General features: G+C 48.9%; 1 protein-coding gene and 1 non-coding gene across 20 annotated transcripts in view; both read right to left on the bottom strand.

Moving 5' to 3' along the window:
• ARSG (arylsulfatase G) overlaps positions 1-17,291 on the bottom strand; it is a 115,509-nt gene that overhangs the window by 68,763 nt on the left and 29,455 nt on the right. For 9 of the 19 annotated variants that reach the window (XR_003427502.1, XM_027080482.1, XM_027080492.1 and 6 more), the window contains exons 1-2: positions 15,363-16,534; positions 374-1,024 (exon numbers count right to left, since the gene is read on the bottom strand). Coding sequence is in view for 17 of the 19 variants with exons in the window: in XM_027080482.1 (XP_026936283.1) it covers positions 374-591 (218 nt within the window). In the remaining 2 variants the exon portion in view is untranslated. The other 10 variants (XM_027080491.1, XM_027080490.1, XM_027080489.1 and 7 more) reach the window with 6 other exon arrangements.
• On the bottom strand, positions 1,555-1,627 carry TRNAE-CUC (transfer RNA glutamic acid (anticodon CUC)). The gene has a single exon. It is a non-coding gene; the product is annotated as a tRNA-Glu (tRNA).

Genomic DNA, 17,291 nt, shown 5'->3' with positions numbered 1-17,291 from the left:
ACACACACACACACACACACACACACACACACACACACACACACACAATAAGCGTTATCAGAATTCCCTGGCAGTCCAGCAGTTAGGACTCAGTGCTCTCATTGCCGGGGCCCCAGGTTCGATCCCTGACCAGGGAACTAAGATCCCAACAAGCTGTGCAGCATGGCCAGAAAAAGAACAGTTATCGTATGGACAGACGGATGGATGGACTCCTGCATGACGCTGTACTGGCTTCAAACCAAATTCATCAATCAATTAATTAAATCAACATGGACCCATCAATTGCTCTTTAAGTGCTCTATGCGGCCCCCTCCCCCCAAAAGAGTCAGGATGAAATATCCAAAGAGATGCCGGCTTGACATCTCAGACTCACCTCATTCCTTCTGCAGCCATCTTATCAAGGTTGGCGGTGTCCTTCGTTTCTGCCCAGTTTGCTCCCAGGTCACCCCACCCCATGTCATCTGCCAAAATGATCACGAAATTCGGTTTCTGTTCTCTTGTTTCCCCACTGAAGCTAAAATCCACGAGAGGATAAAGACATCCCAGGAAACTCACCCCCACCAACAAAACCTTTAGGAAAGGGCAGGCCATGGCGATCAGGGGAGGTTTCCAACTGTGTGCAGTGATGCAGTGGCGGAGTTTCCAAGAAGATGCTCGTGGTGATGGTGGTGGTGGTGATGCCTACAGGGATGGTGGGCGCTACAGAAATGAGGCCCGCGTCTGGAATCCTAATTCACGAGAGTTGGGAAACTCACGACCCTGAACTTGACTTTCTCCAGCGCAGCCCCGTAAGGTGAGGGGTCGTGTGCAGCAATCAGACCTCAGTGTCAACAACTGCTCCCTGGCCACTTAGGAGATGTGAGAGCCGGAGCTCGAGCCTTGCATCTATTCGGGGCTCCAGCTGGCAAGTGTGGGATAAGTTTTCACATCTGCAGAACACCTGGACGGTCTAGAAGCCACAGTCAGTCCCAGTCGAGTTTCTGAGTTCCAGATGGTTGAAGGCTTCATGTGTCTGTAAGGTTTCCTGAAAGAACAGAAATTGACAAGAAAACAGAGTTGAAACTGCCGGTGCAGCTGTGTTTTACTCAGTAGCTTAGGAAATAATCACTTTTCCATGCCGACAGATGTTCTCCTTCTTATTCGACTACTGAACGGGTTCATCGCTTTCTCCACCGGAGAAAAAGTGATGCTAATATTTGCAATAGACCTACAATTACAGGGTTGGAAGCAACAGTAGAGATGATCTCTCATAACCCGCTCACCGTATAGAGGAGCATATACTGAGGCCCCGTGTTCCGGGTGGAGGGGTAAAGGGACCAGCACTGCAGCACTCTGTGAAATCCCAGCGCACCCCACCTCCCACCTCACTGTGCTTCTCTGATTCACAAGAACTTCCCAAACTAAGCGCGACCTTGTCAAAACCCACAGGGATTCTAGAAGAAAGGGTGAGACCCTTATTACCTTATTACCAAGACATGATTCTTTCTAACAGTCATGCTGTAAACTAGCATTTCTATATAAAATTCTTTTTCTTTCTTTTTGGCCGCACCTTAGTTCCCTGGCCAGGGATTGAACCTGGGCCCTCGGTAGTGAGAGTGCTGAGTCCTAACCACTGGACCGCCAGGGAATTCGTCAATAAAGGAGCAGTCTGTTTTTGTTTTTGCTTTTTCGCCACACCGTGTGGCATGAGGGATCTTAGTACCTGTACCAGGGATTGAACACAGGCCCCCCGCAGTGGGAGCTCGGAGTCTTAAACACTGGACCACCAGGGAAGTCCCTCTATATAAAATTCCTGATAGAAATTAATTGGGAAGAAAAGGAAAGGAAAAAAAATCAGTTAATGGTAGAATCTAGGTGGACAGTCTAGGGAGCTCACTGTAGAACTCTTTCCATTTTGCTGTGTGTTTGAAATGTTTCATAATAAAATGTCAGGGAAAAATGTCCAAAAAGTGTCTAACGGAAATGTGTCCCTTTACATCTTGACAATGTAATTGTTAATAAGAAAATCTTAAGACATGCTCAACCGGTGCTTCTCACATTTAGATGTACATGCAAATCAGCTGGAGATTTTATTAAAATGTAGATTCAGTAGGTGAGGCTGGGACCTGGGGTCTGTATTTCTAACGTAGCCGTTAGATTACATTTTGAGTAGCAAGATGCTTAGTTAAAAATATCCAGATTCTGGTCCGAGAAGAAAACTAACGTAACTGGAGGTGATTAACCTAACTGATACTTAACCTAACTAGAGACCTAACTAGAGATGATTCAGCTTCAGTGGAAAAACACAAAACAATAAATCAGGTTGAGTTCTGAAAGACAGAAATGGAAGGTTATGCTTTCAACTGCAGGTTGCAAATGGAAACACAGAATAAATAAAACCGTATTTTATCCCTAGTTCACCTAAAAGCCCTAAACTGACTAGGCTAGTAAGGAGACAGAGACTTGAAATTCTGGATCAGATTTTAAAAACCTCCGTGGAACACCCAACCCATTAAAGGAGAACCAAGTTATTATAATATACAAAGATGCGGGACTTCCCTGGTGGTGCAGTGGTTAAGACTCCGCACTCCCAATGCAGGGGGCCCAGGTGCAATCCCCAGTCAGGGATCTAGATCCCACATGCATGCTGCAACTAAGAGTTCGCTTGCCACAACTAAGGAGCCCGCCAGCCGCAACTAAGGAGCCCTCCTGCCGCAACTAAGACGCAGCACAACCAAATAAATAAATAAATGAACAGTCGCATTCTTCAAAAAATAACAGTAATACTAATATATAAAGGTGCTAGTAGGGCTGGGGTTGTGACAGATGCCATTTCCAGTTGGGTATCCCTGCCCTTGAGGAATGAATGCACAGCCGACCAAGCCGGCCAGCCAACCCAGATGGACGGGAGTGGTTGGAGGTATGTAAGTTCTGGAAGATCCAGATAAACTCGGAAGGATAGGCAGCTATGCACTTAATCAAAATAAAAGGAATTCCGAGTCAACAGTCATGGTCATCTGGAGGGCAATGAATCAATTGTTCAGCAACGCGAATTCTTCTGTTTTCCAAAAGGAAAGTTATTATTTCAAACTCAATTAGATTCAACTGGTATTTGTTGATCTTGAGGCCCCAAAGACTTCTCCCTTTCTAGAAGAAAGAGGCTTTGCACAAGCAGGGTGCCTAACAAACACTTGTTGACCTGCCTTATTCTACTGGCTTCTGACCATGAGCAACAGTTGCAGGAAGCTTTTCTTCCTAAAGCTACTTAGCTTGGAACACTAGAGCGGCCTCATTCTTCACCCATAATCCACTTCAGAATGACCCAACACAAAACGCCCCAGGGGGGGAGAAAAACCCACTTAAGAAGGAAGTTAAAATTAAGGTGGGAACATAAGTAAACAGATTGTTTTTCTTAAGAATTCTGTGGATAAAACATTCCTCTGAGGTTTTCAAAGAGAATCATTAATACTTAAAATTTTTATGGCATGGAAATAAGCTAATTTAGCCAGTACACCATTGCCCTAGCCTTCACGCCCACACCCCCAGGGAGACATTTAATCCTTTCCCCACTTATTGTTTTTAACTAAAGGGAAAAAGCAAGTCAGACATTCAAAGAATGGACTTCAAGCCACGGACCTTGATTAAGATCCAAGCTGACATTATGGAAAACAGTATGGAGGTTCCTCAAATTAAAACTAGACCAAACATATGATCCAGCAATCCCACTTCTGGGTATATATCCAAAGGAAATGAAATGAATATCTTGACGAGCTACTGGCACCCCCATGTTTATTGTAGCATTATTCACAAGAGCCCAAGTACCCAGTAATGCGTGAATAGGTAAAGAAAATGTGCTGTGTGCATTGTACACACATAATGGAATTATTGGGCCTTTAAAAAGAAGGAAATTCTTCTCCATTCGTAACAACCTGGATGAACCTGGCGGATACTGTGTGAGGTGAAACAAGCCAGGCACAGAAAGACAAATACCACATGATCTCACTCACATGTGGAATCTAAAAAAGTAGAGCTCACAAGAGCAGAGAGGAGAACGATGGGTGCCAGGGGCTGGGGGGTGGGGGAGATGGAAGGGAGTTTGTCAACGTACAAACAACCAGTTACGTAGAATCAATCGCTTCTGGGACTTCCCTGGCGGTCCAGTGGCTAAGACGCCACTTCCAATGCAAGGGGCCCAGGTTCGATCCCCGGTCAGGGAACTAGATACCACATGCCTGCCACAGCTAAGAGTTCGCATGCCACAACTAAAGATCCCGCGTGCCGCAACGAATATCTCACGCGGGGCAACAAAGATCCCACGTGCCGCAACTAAGACCCGGCACAGCCAAATAAGTAAATAAATATTTTTTTAAAAAAAAGAATCAATTACTTCTGAGGATCTAATGTATAGCACAGTGACAGGATCTAATGTATAGCATGGTGACCAGAGTTCGTAAAACTGTATTACGTAGTTGAAATTTTGCAAAGAAAGTAGATCTTCAATGTTTCCACCACCAAAAAATTTATAAGGTAACTATGTACGGTGATGGGTGTGTTAAATTAGCTTGGTTGTGGTCATTTTATAATGTGTATGTATATCAAAACATCACGTTGTATATAATTTTTATTTGTCGATCCTACTTCAATAAGGCTGGGTCGTTGTGCTTTTTTTTTTTTTTTTTTTTAAAGATCCAAGATCTTTTTTAAAGCTCTTTTTTTAAAGACTACCGGCTCAGTGTCTTATCTGAGGTTACTTTCCCAAACCTTCTTTACACGTCACACTCCCCATCTCAGAAGGGAGAGTGGGGACTGCCCTGGGGGTCCAGTGGTTAAGAATCTGCCTTCCAATGCAGGGGACACGGGTTCGATCCCTGGTCGGGGAACTAAGATCCCACAAGCCGCGGGGCGACTAGGCCCATGTGCCACAACTAGAGAGCCCGCGCGCTGCAACTAAGACCCGACACAGCCAAATAAATAAAAGAAGGGAGAGTGGACACAGGCAAGGAGCACTCCTGGGGGCTTAGGAAGAAGGGGGAGCATTTGACAAAGCCTTCGCCGCTCCTTCCACTGGGCTGGAAGGTAACCAACCACCTACTCAACAAACACGCCCAAGGAAGGGCCATCTGAGCTCACTGGGATAGGTTTTGCTGAGCACAGCACCAACCCCGCCCGTGTCCTCAGGAGCTCCGGCTGCCAATCAGCTCTGCGATGGTCTGTGCTCTTTTCCACGACCCCGCCGTAAAGCAAGGCCGCTGGGCCTGCTAACGTCTGGCCTCCCTTTGGGTTCCGGGCTTGCTGATGGGGAAGGGTACTCATCACGGAAACGACTCACAGGCGGGCTGTGGGCCTTGGAAAGGAGGAGCTGCCCTGAAGATGTGCTCTGCAGGCTGCACACCCGGGCCGGCTGCCCAATACCTGACCCTGGCTCCCCGCGGGCCCCCCGTGGCCAAGCAGCCCGCAAGAGCGCCTTGCAAACAGCTGAAGCAACAAGACAGTGGAGCAGACCTTTCTGGCAGAGGGCTCTGTTGGTTTTCCAAAGACAAAGCTTCGGATGAGCTAAGGCCAAGAAAGACAAAGGCGCAGAGGGAGTGTGATCTCTGGTTGCAGAGTTCTGTGGTTTCACCCGCCCAGTCGGACCACGGTCACTGGGGGCGCTGGCTGCAGCCAGGAGTCACGCGGGGGTCCCGGGGCACCAGCTGCCCACGTCTGTCGGAAATGACCCCCCCCCCCCCGCAAACCCCGTGCCTTCAGTCATCCATCCGGCGAACGGGGACCGAGGCACAGGTCTCGATCTGGGCGCTGTGCGTTCAGCAGTGAATGACACACAGAGCCCACTGCCTTCCTGCCACTTACCTGCTGGGGGGAGGAGGGGAAGACGTGGACCCAGGAAACGCATCAGGGAGAAAATCACCACAGGAAGGGGACTGGGGAGAGCGAGCCAGTGAGCAGGTGCGAGTTAAAGGAGAAGGGCGGGGACCACCTCACTGACAAGGTGATCTTTCTAGGTGGATCCAGGAGAGAAGGGGAGGAAGCTCTGCAGCTCTGGGAGGTTCAGTCGGGAAGGGATGCCGCGGGCAGAGAACCCAGCAGGGCGCAGGGCTGGGGCACGTGAGGGCAGCCGAGAAGCCGCAGGACAAGCCTCGGAGTGAGGAAGGGCAAGGATTAGCTGGAATCGGGAGGAAGACAGCCTCTCCTGAGCCAGAGGATTCAGGCAAGAGCACCGAGCTCTGACTTTCAACGTAACAGAATCCCTCTGGCTGCTCTACTGAGAGATTAAGAGTCCATTGTCACAGTCCAGGTGAGTCCAGGTGAGCCCAGGTGAGTCCAGGTGAGAGACAGTGCTGGAGTGAGGCAAGCCAAGCGCCCAGGGCGCAAAACTTAAGGAGGCGGCGCTGCAGCTCAGGTGCCCCGACCGTCAGTGCAGCCCTGCCGGTGAGCACCTCCTTAAATTCTGCCTCGCCCTCATCCAAGCCCAAGGGCAGAGGAAAATCCGGTTACCGTGGTGGCCAATATCAGATGGTCATTTAACATCTGTGTGTAATAAACATCCTCAAGGCCCCTTCCCTTTGCCTCTAGACCCCAACATGTCAGTTTGGGGCTGGCCCAACTCGGAAAGATTCCTTAGAGCATATGTGCGGGGCCGCAGTCTTAGCTCAACAGAGGACGCGCAGGAAATCTTTTTTCTTTTTTTCTTTTCATTTTATTGAGATATCTTTGACGTACAGCACCTGTGTAAGTCTAACGCACGCAGCGTAATGACTTGACACACATATATCGTGAAACGATGACCACAGTAAATTTAGTTACCTGCCATCATCTCGTAGAGACGCAAGAAAATGAGAGACAGAGAGAGAGACAGAGAAGAAAAACAAATGCTTTTTTCCTGTAGTGAGAACTTTGAGAATCTACTCTCCTAACAACTTGCAAATATTCCACATGGCAGGTTCATTCTAGTCATCCTGTTGTACGTTACATCCCCCGACTCATTTATCTTCTAACTGGAGCAACAGAAATCTCTGAATACCTCCATCCAAACTGGGAGAGCAATTCCACTTAGATAATTTTTTTAAAAATGTTAAGCTTGAAGACCTATAGCCACACCCTGTTGGGAATATCAACCTCTGTGACCCCAGGGATGCCAGGAAACTCATCCACAGGAACAGATGACATCCTGCCTGGCTTTAGGCTGGAACCACTTGCTGGGACTGTCCCAGAAGGAAGCCACATGGCAAGAGCCAACTTGGGAAATCAGAGGTGACATCACACCACGCATCTAAAACTCAGCAGCCCTGCAGAAATTATATCTGGGTCCTTGAACACAGGTCAGAAAAACAGAGAGAGCAGATGGGTCTCTGAATAACATCCTTCCTATAAAACTCCATCCTCCACTTGAGAAGAAAAATCATGAGGGGTGGGATCCAGTGAAAAGGGCTTACAGTCAATTACCTGAAATCCACTCCCTTAAAGCCTGTTTGCCAAATGTCTAAGGACTTTTTACAAAGCGGTGTTTATTATTACCTATGAAACTTTTTGTCATGAAAGTTGTCAAAATACAGAAGTTGAGAAACTCACACATACCTACCCAACATCTAGGTTCAACAATTATCAACACAGGGCCAGTCTGGTTTTACCCGTCTCCCCTCCTACTTGTCTTTCCCTCATCCTCCACTTATACTGGATTATTTGGAAACAAATCTCAGATATCATGCAACTTCATCAACAAACATTTCTATGTAGCTCTCTAAATTATAAGAATTATTTTAAAATATAATCACAGGGACTTCCCTGGCGGTCCAGTGGGTAAGACTTCGCCTTCCAGTGCAGGGGGTGCAGGTTCGATCCCTGGTCAGGGAGCTAAGATCCCATATGCCTCGCGACCAAAAAACCAAGACATAAAGCAGAAGCAATATTGTAACAAATTCAATAAAGGCTTTAAAAAAAATTCAAAAATTAAAATAAAGTATAATTGCAATTCTAGTAAAGCCCCCTTTTTTAAATAAACAATCATTTGTTAGTATCATCAAAAATCCGATTGGGGCTTCTCTGGTGGCACAGTGGTTTAAGAATCTGCCTGTCAATGCAGGGGACACAGGTTCGAACCCTGGTCTGGGAAGATTCCACATGCTGCGGAGCAACTAAGCCCGTGCGCCACAACTACTGAGTCTGCACTCTAGAGCCCGGGAGCCACAACTACTGAAGCCCACGTGCCTAGAGCCCGTGCTCCACAGCAAGAGAAGCCACCGCAAGGAGAAGCCCGCGCACCACAATGAAGAGTAGCCCCTGCTCACCGCGACTAGAGAAAGCCCGCGCGCAGCAACAAAGACCCAACGCAGCCAAAAATAAATAAATAAATAAATTTGTGAAGAAAGAAAAAGAAGACTGATTGGGGTTCATGTGTCAAAGCTTCATTTTCTTCCTGTGTCATTTTTGCATGAGAAGAGGGAAAACTTTCTCTTAAACGCTACCTACTGCCTCTCCTGGTTTTGCAGGTTTATCCTTTCCCCAGATCTGTTGCGCCTCTACAGTGAAATACGTTAGATTCCATTATGGACTGAATGCGGTGTCCTTTCCAAATTCCTGTGTTGGAGCCTTACCCCTCAATAGGATAGTATTTGGAGATGGGCCTTTGGGAGACAATCAGGGTTAGAGGAGGTCATCGAGGGGGAAGCCCTCCTGATGGGATTAGTGCCCTTATTTGAAGAGACAGGGGAGAGCTTTTTCTCTCTCTCTCTCTCTCCTCCCCAAGAACCAAATCAGCTGGCATCTTGATCTTAGACTTCCCAGCCTCCAGAACTGTGAGAAACAAAGTTCTGTGTGTAAGCCGCCAGTCTGTGGTATTTTGCTATGGCAGCCCAAGCCTGCTAAGAGAGATTCGAGCTAAGTTTGGTTTTTTTAAAATAAATTTGTTTGTTTGTTTATGTTTGGCTGCGTTGGGTCTTTGTTGCTGCGCGCGGGCTTTCTCTAGTTGCGGCGAGAGGGGGCTGTTCTTCGTTGCGGTGCGCGGGCTTCTCATTGTGGTGGCTTCTCTTGTTGCGGAGCACAGGCCCTAGGTGTGTGGGCTTCAGTAGTTGTGGCACACGGGCTCAGCAGTTGTGGCACACGGGCTTAGTTGCTCCACTGCATGTGGGATCTTCCCGGACCAGGGCTCGAACCTGTGTCCCTTGTACTGGTGGGCGGATTCTTAACCACTGCGCCACCAGGGAAGTCCTCGAGCTAAGTTTTATCTGAGAACCTCTGTGGCTGAAGCAGGGGCAGAAGTAAGGATAAGACCAAAACTTGGGGGAAAAAAATGCTTAATTCAGGGAATTCCCTGGCAGTCCAGTGGTCCAGTGGTTAGGACTCTGTGCTCTCACTGCCATGGGCCGGGGTTCGATCCCCAGTTGGGGAACTAAGATCCTGCAAGCCATGCGGTCTTGCCAAAAAAAAAAAAAAAAAAAAAAAAGCTCAATTCAGTGAAGTAGTTACTTGGCAAATCTGCTTTTTGGAGAATTGGCTTTGGGGATGTAATGGCCTGTCTGCAGAAGAATATGTGTCCAGGATTCAGAAGAGTCATTTCCTAGCTGTGTGACTTTGGATAGGTTATGGAATTTCTCTGGGCCTCAGTTTCCCCACTTACCTGAAAAACAGAGCCATAGAAAAGTTCCTCCACCCCAAACCCAACATGAGGATGAAATAACCCAACACGAGTGCCTGCTCCCAATAAGTGCTCAGAGATGTGGACTCTTATTCTCCCCTCTCTCAACTGGCTTGAGGATAAGGAGATAACAAACATGAGAATGCTCTGAAAAAGTACCATATGCAAAGTCAAAGCGTTACTACAATTAATATTAAGCAAAACTGTTCCGAGTTAGATGGTGAGACCAGACGCCCTCCAGCTATTGGCTGACTCTTGGTCGTAACTGTCTGTCAGCATTCTTGGCTGTTGGATTCTGAACCCAGAAAAGGTAAAAGATACAAACACTATGGTTACAACAAGGCCAAAGGGAAAGTGAAGAGTCATCCTGATTTGCATTTTCAAAGCTCCAAACTATAGTTCCTGGTCACACAATCCCATGGTTGTCGGTGCTGTTTTGGGAAAACCTGAGCTGGGTCCTTCTGTCCCGGGCAGACTCTGGTGACACCTAGCATGGTCCTTGGAGTACACTGCCTACCAGCAAATCTGGTTTTGGACAACGTAGCAGTACGAGGTCAAGATGTAGAGGGGCTGTGAGGGAAACCGTCCTTTGCTGATGATGCCAATTGAAAGTGGGAATTACGTAATACCATTTGCAGCCACATGGATGGACCTAGAGATTGTCATCCTGTGTGAAGTAAGCCAGACAGAGAAAGACAAATACCACATGATATCGCTTATATGTGAAATCTAAAAAAAAAAAAGGGTACAAATGAACTTACCCATAACACAGAAATAGAGTCACACGTGTAGAAAACAAACTTATGGTTACCAGGGTAACAGGGGAAGGGATAAATTGGGAGATTGGGATTGACATATACACGCTACTATATATAAAACAGATAACTAACAAGGACCTACCATACAGCACAGGGAACTCTACTCAATACTCTGTAACGGCCTATATGGGAAAAGAATCCGAAAAAGCACAGATATATGTATATGTATAACAGATTCACTTTGCTGTACATCTGAAACTAACACAACATTGTAAATCAACTATACTCCCATAAAAATTTTTTAAAAAAGAAAGTGGGAATTACATTTTAATATCAGAAACACCCAGAAGGATTACCTGTCCACGACACTGAGCTAACTGCTCCAACAAGAAAACACCACAACTCTAAGATGTGAATTCCATGAGGGAAGGGATGTCTATCTGCTTCACACACTGCATAATCCGGTTACCCAATCCAGGAAGCGTTCAACCCATATTTGCCAAATGAGTGCATCTGACCTGAACCACTAAGGCCGAGCCTCCATTCCACCCTGAAAACTCAGCTTCATCTCATCACTTCCCTAAATTCAGATGACCTTTCTCAGTTCCCCTGCCTCTGAGATTCTCACTTGCAAAAGCGCCCTCTGAGATTCTCACTTGCAAAAGCGCCCTTGCTGACGTGCTGCTTTAGGTGACAATCACATATGTGTCCTCTCTTAAAACTAGAGTAAACACTTTGAGAGTACGGACCACATCCTCCGAGGTGTGGTTTTGTGGCCTGGGAAACTACTGCATTCGCCAGTGCGCATGAGTGGGCTGTATGAGCAGAGGCTGTCCGGACGGAGGAGCGATGGACGTGGGATGGAAGGATGGATGGATGTTGCCTGTACCCAGCCCAGCCCCGCCCCAGATCCCTACTAAGCATCTGAGCTCAACACAGAGGCCAGAGCCCTCCACCGACCACAGCAGGGCAGGGTCCCTCCTTGCCTCAAACGCCTAACGCAGTCCGGGAGCATCCTTCTAGCTTCCTTGCCTCATCCCGCTAGCCACCTGGAAATGCATGGATGCACTGCTCTGACAGGGTTAAAATAGAAGCTTGACAGTGTGTGTTGTTCCAGGGAGCAGCCGGACAGGCTGTGCGTGTTTAGACAAGATGGGGAAAGCTAGCATCTCCCTTTAGGCAAGAAACATAGCAGGAGAGCAGGTTTTCATTCCTTGGACTTTGAGGAACATGATGGGTGGGACGTCAACAATTATCCAAAGGAAGTCTGGTTTGGTGGGGACAAAACCCAGTGGTCCCACACCCAGCACTTTCCAAAACTTCATGACTCACGACCGTGCCATGAGTCTAATATGACATGTATTTGTTCCTGAAAGCAATGTGATTAAAATTACTTGGTTCCGAGAATTTTAATTTTTGTTTTGTTCTGTTTTTAGGACTCTTGCAACAGGCTTGAGATCATTTATAGAGGCCTCCTCAAGGCCATTGTTCTATTTTTTTCTTTATAAGCAGTGAGAAAATGACAAAACTACAGGAGCAGTAAACAATGGAGACAAAAAAGGACAAATGTCAGTGTTAACATCCAAGTAAAAGTTACTCCAGAGTGAACGCAATGCACACAGTGATACATCAACACTGCCCAGAATGGTAACCAGGCGTGAGAGAATTCAGATCACCAGAGGCCCCTGGTACCCTGGGTGGGGAGGTGATCTCCCTGTCCCCAAATCCAGCATACTCTCCCCCGACCACCACCTTCCTCTCATTCTCTTCATCCTTCACCCCTCCGCCTTGCCAGCGCTTACAAGAACTTTCCTACCCATTCTAGGCCCACCGAGCTCCATCTTCCTCAACGCCCCCAGCCTCTTACACAGGTTAATTCAGTTAACCTAGCAACACAGCACTAAGCTCCCCACACAACTACCCTCTGAGGGAGGTATTATTATTATTATTATCATCCCCCTTTCGTGGATGAGCAGACTGAGGTGGAGAGAGGTTAATTCGCCCAAGGTGACACAGCTACCAGGGCAGACCTGGGGTTCCAAGTCGGGCCTTAGAGTCCATGTTCACGTGCATCTTAACATTTATAGCATCTTCCACCAAACCTCTCAATTACACAGCCCCCTCCCTTGCCTCTCACAGTCCAGTGTGGTGACTCTTGGGTTTGTTTTCTCTCTCCAGGGAGAACAGGGAACCTCATCTTGCTTGTCCTCATACTAATACGGATCCTCCTCATTGGCCTGCAAATGTTTCTGCTTGGGTTCCCCACTAAAAGAATCTGGAAAAACAAAACACCCCTTCCGTATTAACTCAAGCTGCCATAGCAAAGTACCATAGACTGGGTGGCTTAAAAAATAGGAATGTATTTTCTCCTGGTTCTGGTGGCCAGCAGTCTGAGATCAGGGTGCCGGCAAGGTCAGGTGCTAGTGAGAGCTCCCTTCCTGGCTTGTAGATGGCTGTCTTCTCACTGCACCCTCACATGGCCTTTCCTCAGTGTGTGCTCACAGAGAGAGACATGGAGAGACAGAGAGATTTCTCTCGCTTCCTCTTCTTATAAGGGCACGAATTCCATCATATGGGCCCCACCCTCATGACCTATCTAACCCTAATTCCTCCCAAAGGCCCCATCTCCAGATACTGTCACATTGCAGGGGGGAGGGGGGAGGGGGAGGAGCTTCAACATCTGAATGGTGAGGGGCACAAACATTCAGCCCCTAAAACCCTCACACAGGGTTAAGTTACCTTCATTGCTTCATCACAATTCTAAATAGCTGCAAAAGTTATCACTTCTATTGTATCCATAAATGTAGACTTTTATAACAAAACTATTAAACCATGCTTTTCAATGTATCCCATGTCATATAAACACCAGAGCAATTGCAGGATCTTAGTTCCCTGACCAGGGATTGAATCCAGGCCCCAGCAGTGAAAGCGCCGAGTCCTAACCACTGGACCGTCAGGGAATTCCCACCATCATTCATTCAAAAATTACTTGAGAAGAGTTCTCATTAGGTTGGAAATTTTCTATCATTTCTCTCTCTTTTTTTCAAAAACTGTATTTCCATTCTATCTCAATATACTAGACCTTTATGTTCAGAAGTAGTGAATTACCTTATCCTACTTTTCTGGAACACAGACTTTGTGTAGAAATTGAAATTTAATTGCTTATGCTTTGCTCCAAGTGTTAAAAAAAAAAAAAAATCTCTTCTGGGTCGAGCCACTATCATTACTACTGTAAGTAACTGTTTAGAATCAAACAACATATATTATCAATTTTGACAAATCATTATTAAGCACAAGGTAACTTTCTTGGAAATGCATCTTTAACAAGATGCACTTGGGAGATGGGACATATTGACTTGAAGAGAGGAGCTTTCCCTGACATAATATTTTGACCTTCCCCCCAGAGGTGTTTACAGCTAGAGCAGGGCACCCTAGTGAGATCTTGGCTCTGACTAAGCAAGAGAAGGCCCACCAGGCAGGAATAAAGGAACAGCGGGCCTGCCCCATGCTGAATTCTCAGACAAATCAGCTTCAGGAAAGAGCTGATGCTCTGAAAAGTGATTCCCCCAAAACTGTGCCTCAGAACAGATCTTCCCATTGGGAAATCTTCAAATTCTCCCCAAAACATGCATTTCTGTTTCCCTCAAACCATCAAATGTCAGGGTTGGGGGAAATCCTGTAAACCTCAAGATAAACCCAGCACCTCCACCTCGAGAGTCAGGATTCCTAGAGGGAAAAGTCTGTGAAGTTCTGTGCTGTCCGGAGAAGCAGATATTAACGTTTTAAAGCGAGAGTTTGAGTTCATCGAATACTCATGGTAAGACAGGCACGTGGTGCCGACACAGGGAAGGAGGAGAGCGGGCGGTGGGCAGGCTGTCCAGGCCTCCCTACGAGCCCCTCCAGGGCTCCCCCTCTGCCTTGGCTGCTCTCAGGACCCAGCCCTTAAAAGCGGGCTTATACTTCCCTGAGCTCCAGACAAAATTCCTTTCAGTCTACTTAGCCCAAGTTGAAGTTCTCACGGGCTGGTAAATGCAGGCAGCTTATTTGCAAGCCAGGGTCATATCTGCCTAGCAACCCAACATGCAGACTAGAAGGACTCGGAACGTCGACAGAGACCCGGCAGGCCAAGTCTGCACAAAGGAATCTGTTCTCATGCAAATGAGCCAAAACAGGAGGGCTAGAAAAGAGACAGCAGTGGGGACAGCTCTCGGGAGCCAATGCATTTCCAGAGATGTTGTGGGACTTTCTAAAGGCATCATTATAGCCTTGCCCCCTGTAAACGAAGGGCCCTAGGGGCTCTGCCGCCACTTGGGTTGCGACAGACACAACAGAAGAGGCTAAGAGGGGCGCTGAACCCTGAACTTAATTTCCTGATTTTTCTGGTTCTGTACTCCAGGTTCTAAAGGTCCTTTTGTTCGTATTTAGAACTAAACAGAGTTAGTTTTGTTTTTCTTTTTTTTTGGGGGGGGGGAGGTAATTGATTAGCATGGTAATGCAGTGCTTTCCCTCCTTTGCTTTCCCTGGAAGAGAGAGAAAAACAGGGGTTTTCACACTTGGTCTCACTAGGATTCAGGGAACAAGGTGAAGCCAGCCTCTAATCATGGTGGGCAAATGTCACCAGTTTGTGGCTGGCAAGACTGGACAGGGGTTGGGTTTCCAGACACCTTTTGCTGTTATCCGAGAGCAGGTGGCAAATGTCATACTTGGAAGCGCTCTCAGTTGCAAAAAGAGACAGTGTGTCTAAACCTTGGGGAAAATCCCTTCCATGCTCTGTGCCTCAACTTTTCTCATCTGTAAAATGGAGATGAGTGTCAACTGTAGAAGGTTGCTGATGGGCTTAAAATTAGATCACATGAACCACACCTAATACAGGGAACAAAGCAAAAGTGCAAAAAAAATACTAATAGGTATAATTAATATTAACAAAAGAGCATTACATTATTATTGTTATCATCATTACAGTCATATGCTCCTCCAACAGCTAGCCATCTCACCTGGTCATACGCTCAGATGTGACCTTCCCAAACGTCCATTCACCCCTAGGGCTTTCTGCATTATTTGCCTAATGTTTAAAACCAAGAAGCTGAAGCACCAAGATCTTTGGTGACTTGCTTGTCACTCAGCTATAGCTAATGGGCTGCACCCCTAGGTTCCTAAGCAGGTCTCAATACAGTATGTGCTGTGTCATGTTAAATATGACATTTCCACACTCAGCAGGGACAGGTCCCAAGGCACTGTAAGATCCTAAACTATATTTACAGGCATTCCTATTTTAGCATCAAGTGCTTTCATGCCGGTGGTTAAAGTCACATTCTAAATTTCATGACGTGTGGAGTCCTGGAAGAACAGCTCGAAAAAGGACCGCGTGCAGGATGTGTGCTGCAGTCAGCTGGTGGACTTGGAAAGCCGCAAACAGCAGTAACAGTAAGAGCTACTGGCTAGGGAGGGCGTAGCATACATAACGCCAGTCGCTGTGATCCGTCCTTCACCGGCATCATCAATTAGATCCTTTGATTCTGGGAATATCATGATTGTCCCCAGGAAGCTAGGTTACTCGGGCAAGGTTGCAAAGTTCATCAGTGGCCCCCGGCTGTACCGTCCCGGTCGTAAGCAGGCACTCTGCGCCAACACACCTGCTCCCCGAACCCACGCCAGAGCTTGTCAACAGCACAAAATGGCACTTAACCCAGTAGACCCGATGCCAAAATCACGGGAGAAATCAGGCAGCGGCCGCAATGGGCTTTTTATTACGATTCAGACCGCCGACTCCTCCCGGTGGCGACCCTAGGTACACGCACCCCCAAAGTAGGCTCTCCCGAGTTTCTCACACCAGAAGCACATTCTCCGAACCCAATGCAGGGAGCGGCTGGTGCGAGTCGGCAGGGGGACGCGGAAAATAAGGCATTCTGCTTCCGAGCAGTTCTCAAAGAGGCCCTGGGGACGTGAGGTGGACACCGGGCGGCCGAGTCTGTGCCCCCGCGGGCTCCGAAACGGCTGGCACCCAACACACGGCTTTGTCCCCGTGACGAGCTCCTTACTGAGGTTCCCGAGCATCATCTGCTGAGCCCCCTGTGACCCTGGGGTCCGGGACTCAGGGATGAGGGGCACGCAGCCCCTCGACGTCCGGGTCCCTCGCCCACCGGAGCTCCCCGCGAGTTCTGCGGCCTGGCACCTGTGTGGACGTCGCCTCCCGCTTGGCGGGGAGGATGCGCGCGCGCCCCGGGCCGGGGATGCTGACTCAGCCCGGCTGCTCGCCCACATCCCTCGCGCGCAACGCGATGCTGTCGCTTCTGCAGCAAAGGGGGGAAAGCAAAGCGCCCGCGACAGCCGGCCGCGAGCTTCCTGGGGCCCGCACACCCCCCCCCAGGGGAACCGCTGGGGTGCGCGAGTTGACGAAATCGGGGGAAGCGGGCATGAGAGGAGGAACTCGGGGTCCGCGGCGCCGCGCGCGCAGCTCACACCCGAACTGGAAGGAACCTGTTCTGCCCGGGGCGGGCGCTGAGCCGCCGCAGCCCGGAGCCCGAGCCCTCCGGGCGCGGGCGGGGCCGGCGGGAAGGGAGGCGGCCCGGGGACCCCGCACGTCCGGCCGGACGTGTCCGCAGAGTGGGTGCCGGCGCGCCCCGCTTACAGTGCGGCCGAGCGCCGGGGTCCGGTCGGGCCAGGCGCGCCAGGATGCGCGGGGCCGGGGCGGGTGGGGGGCGGTCCCGCGGGACCCCACGGCCGGTCTGGGGTCTGGCACGGCGAGGCCGTTACCTTCCGTGACCCACGGCCCCGGCCCTGGGCGGGCGCGGGCCCGGCACGGCCTCGTCCACGTGGGCCGGCGCGCGCACGCCGGGCCGGCCCCCTCCTTGGCGGCGCTCCGCGCTCGCAGCACATGGTCGGCGGCGCGCCCCCGAGGCCGGCGGAGACCGGCTGCAGCCGGT

Source organism: Aethalodelphis obliquidens, unplaced genomic scaffold, assembly GCF_003676395.1.
Source record: "Aethalodelphis obliquidens isolate GAN/ISIS:26980383/991018 unplaced genomic scaffold, ASM367639v1 scaffold44, whole genome shotgun sequence".
NCBI lineage: Eukaryota > Metazoa > Chordata > Mammalia > Artiodactyla > Delphinidae > Aethalodelphis > Aethalodelphis obliquidens.
Note: the sequence above shows the minus strand (reverse complement) of the source record. Positions and strands in the feature narration are given on the sequence as shown.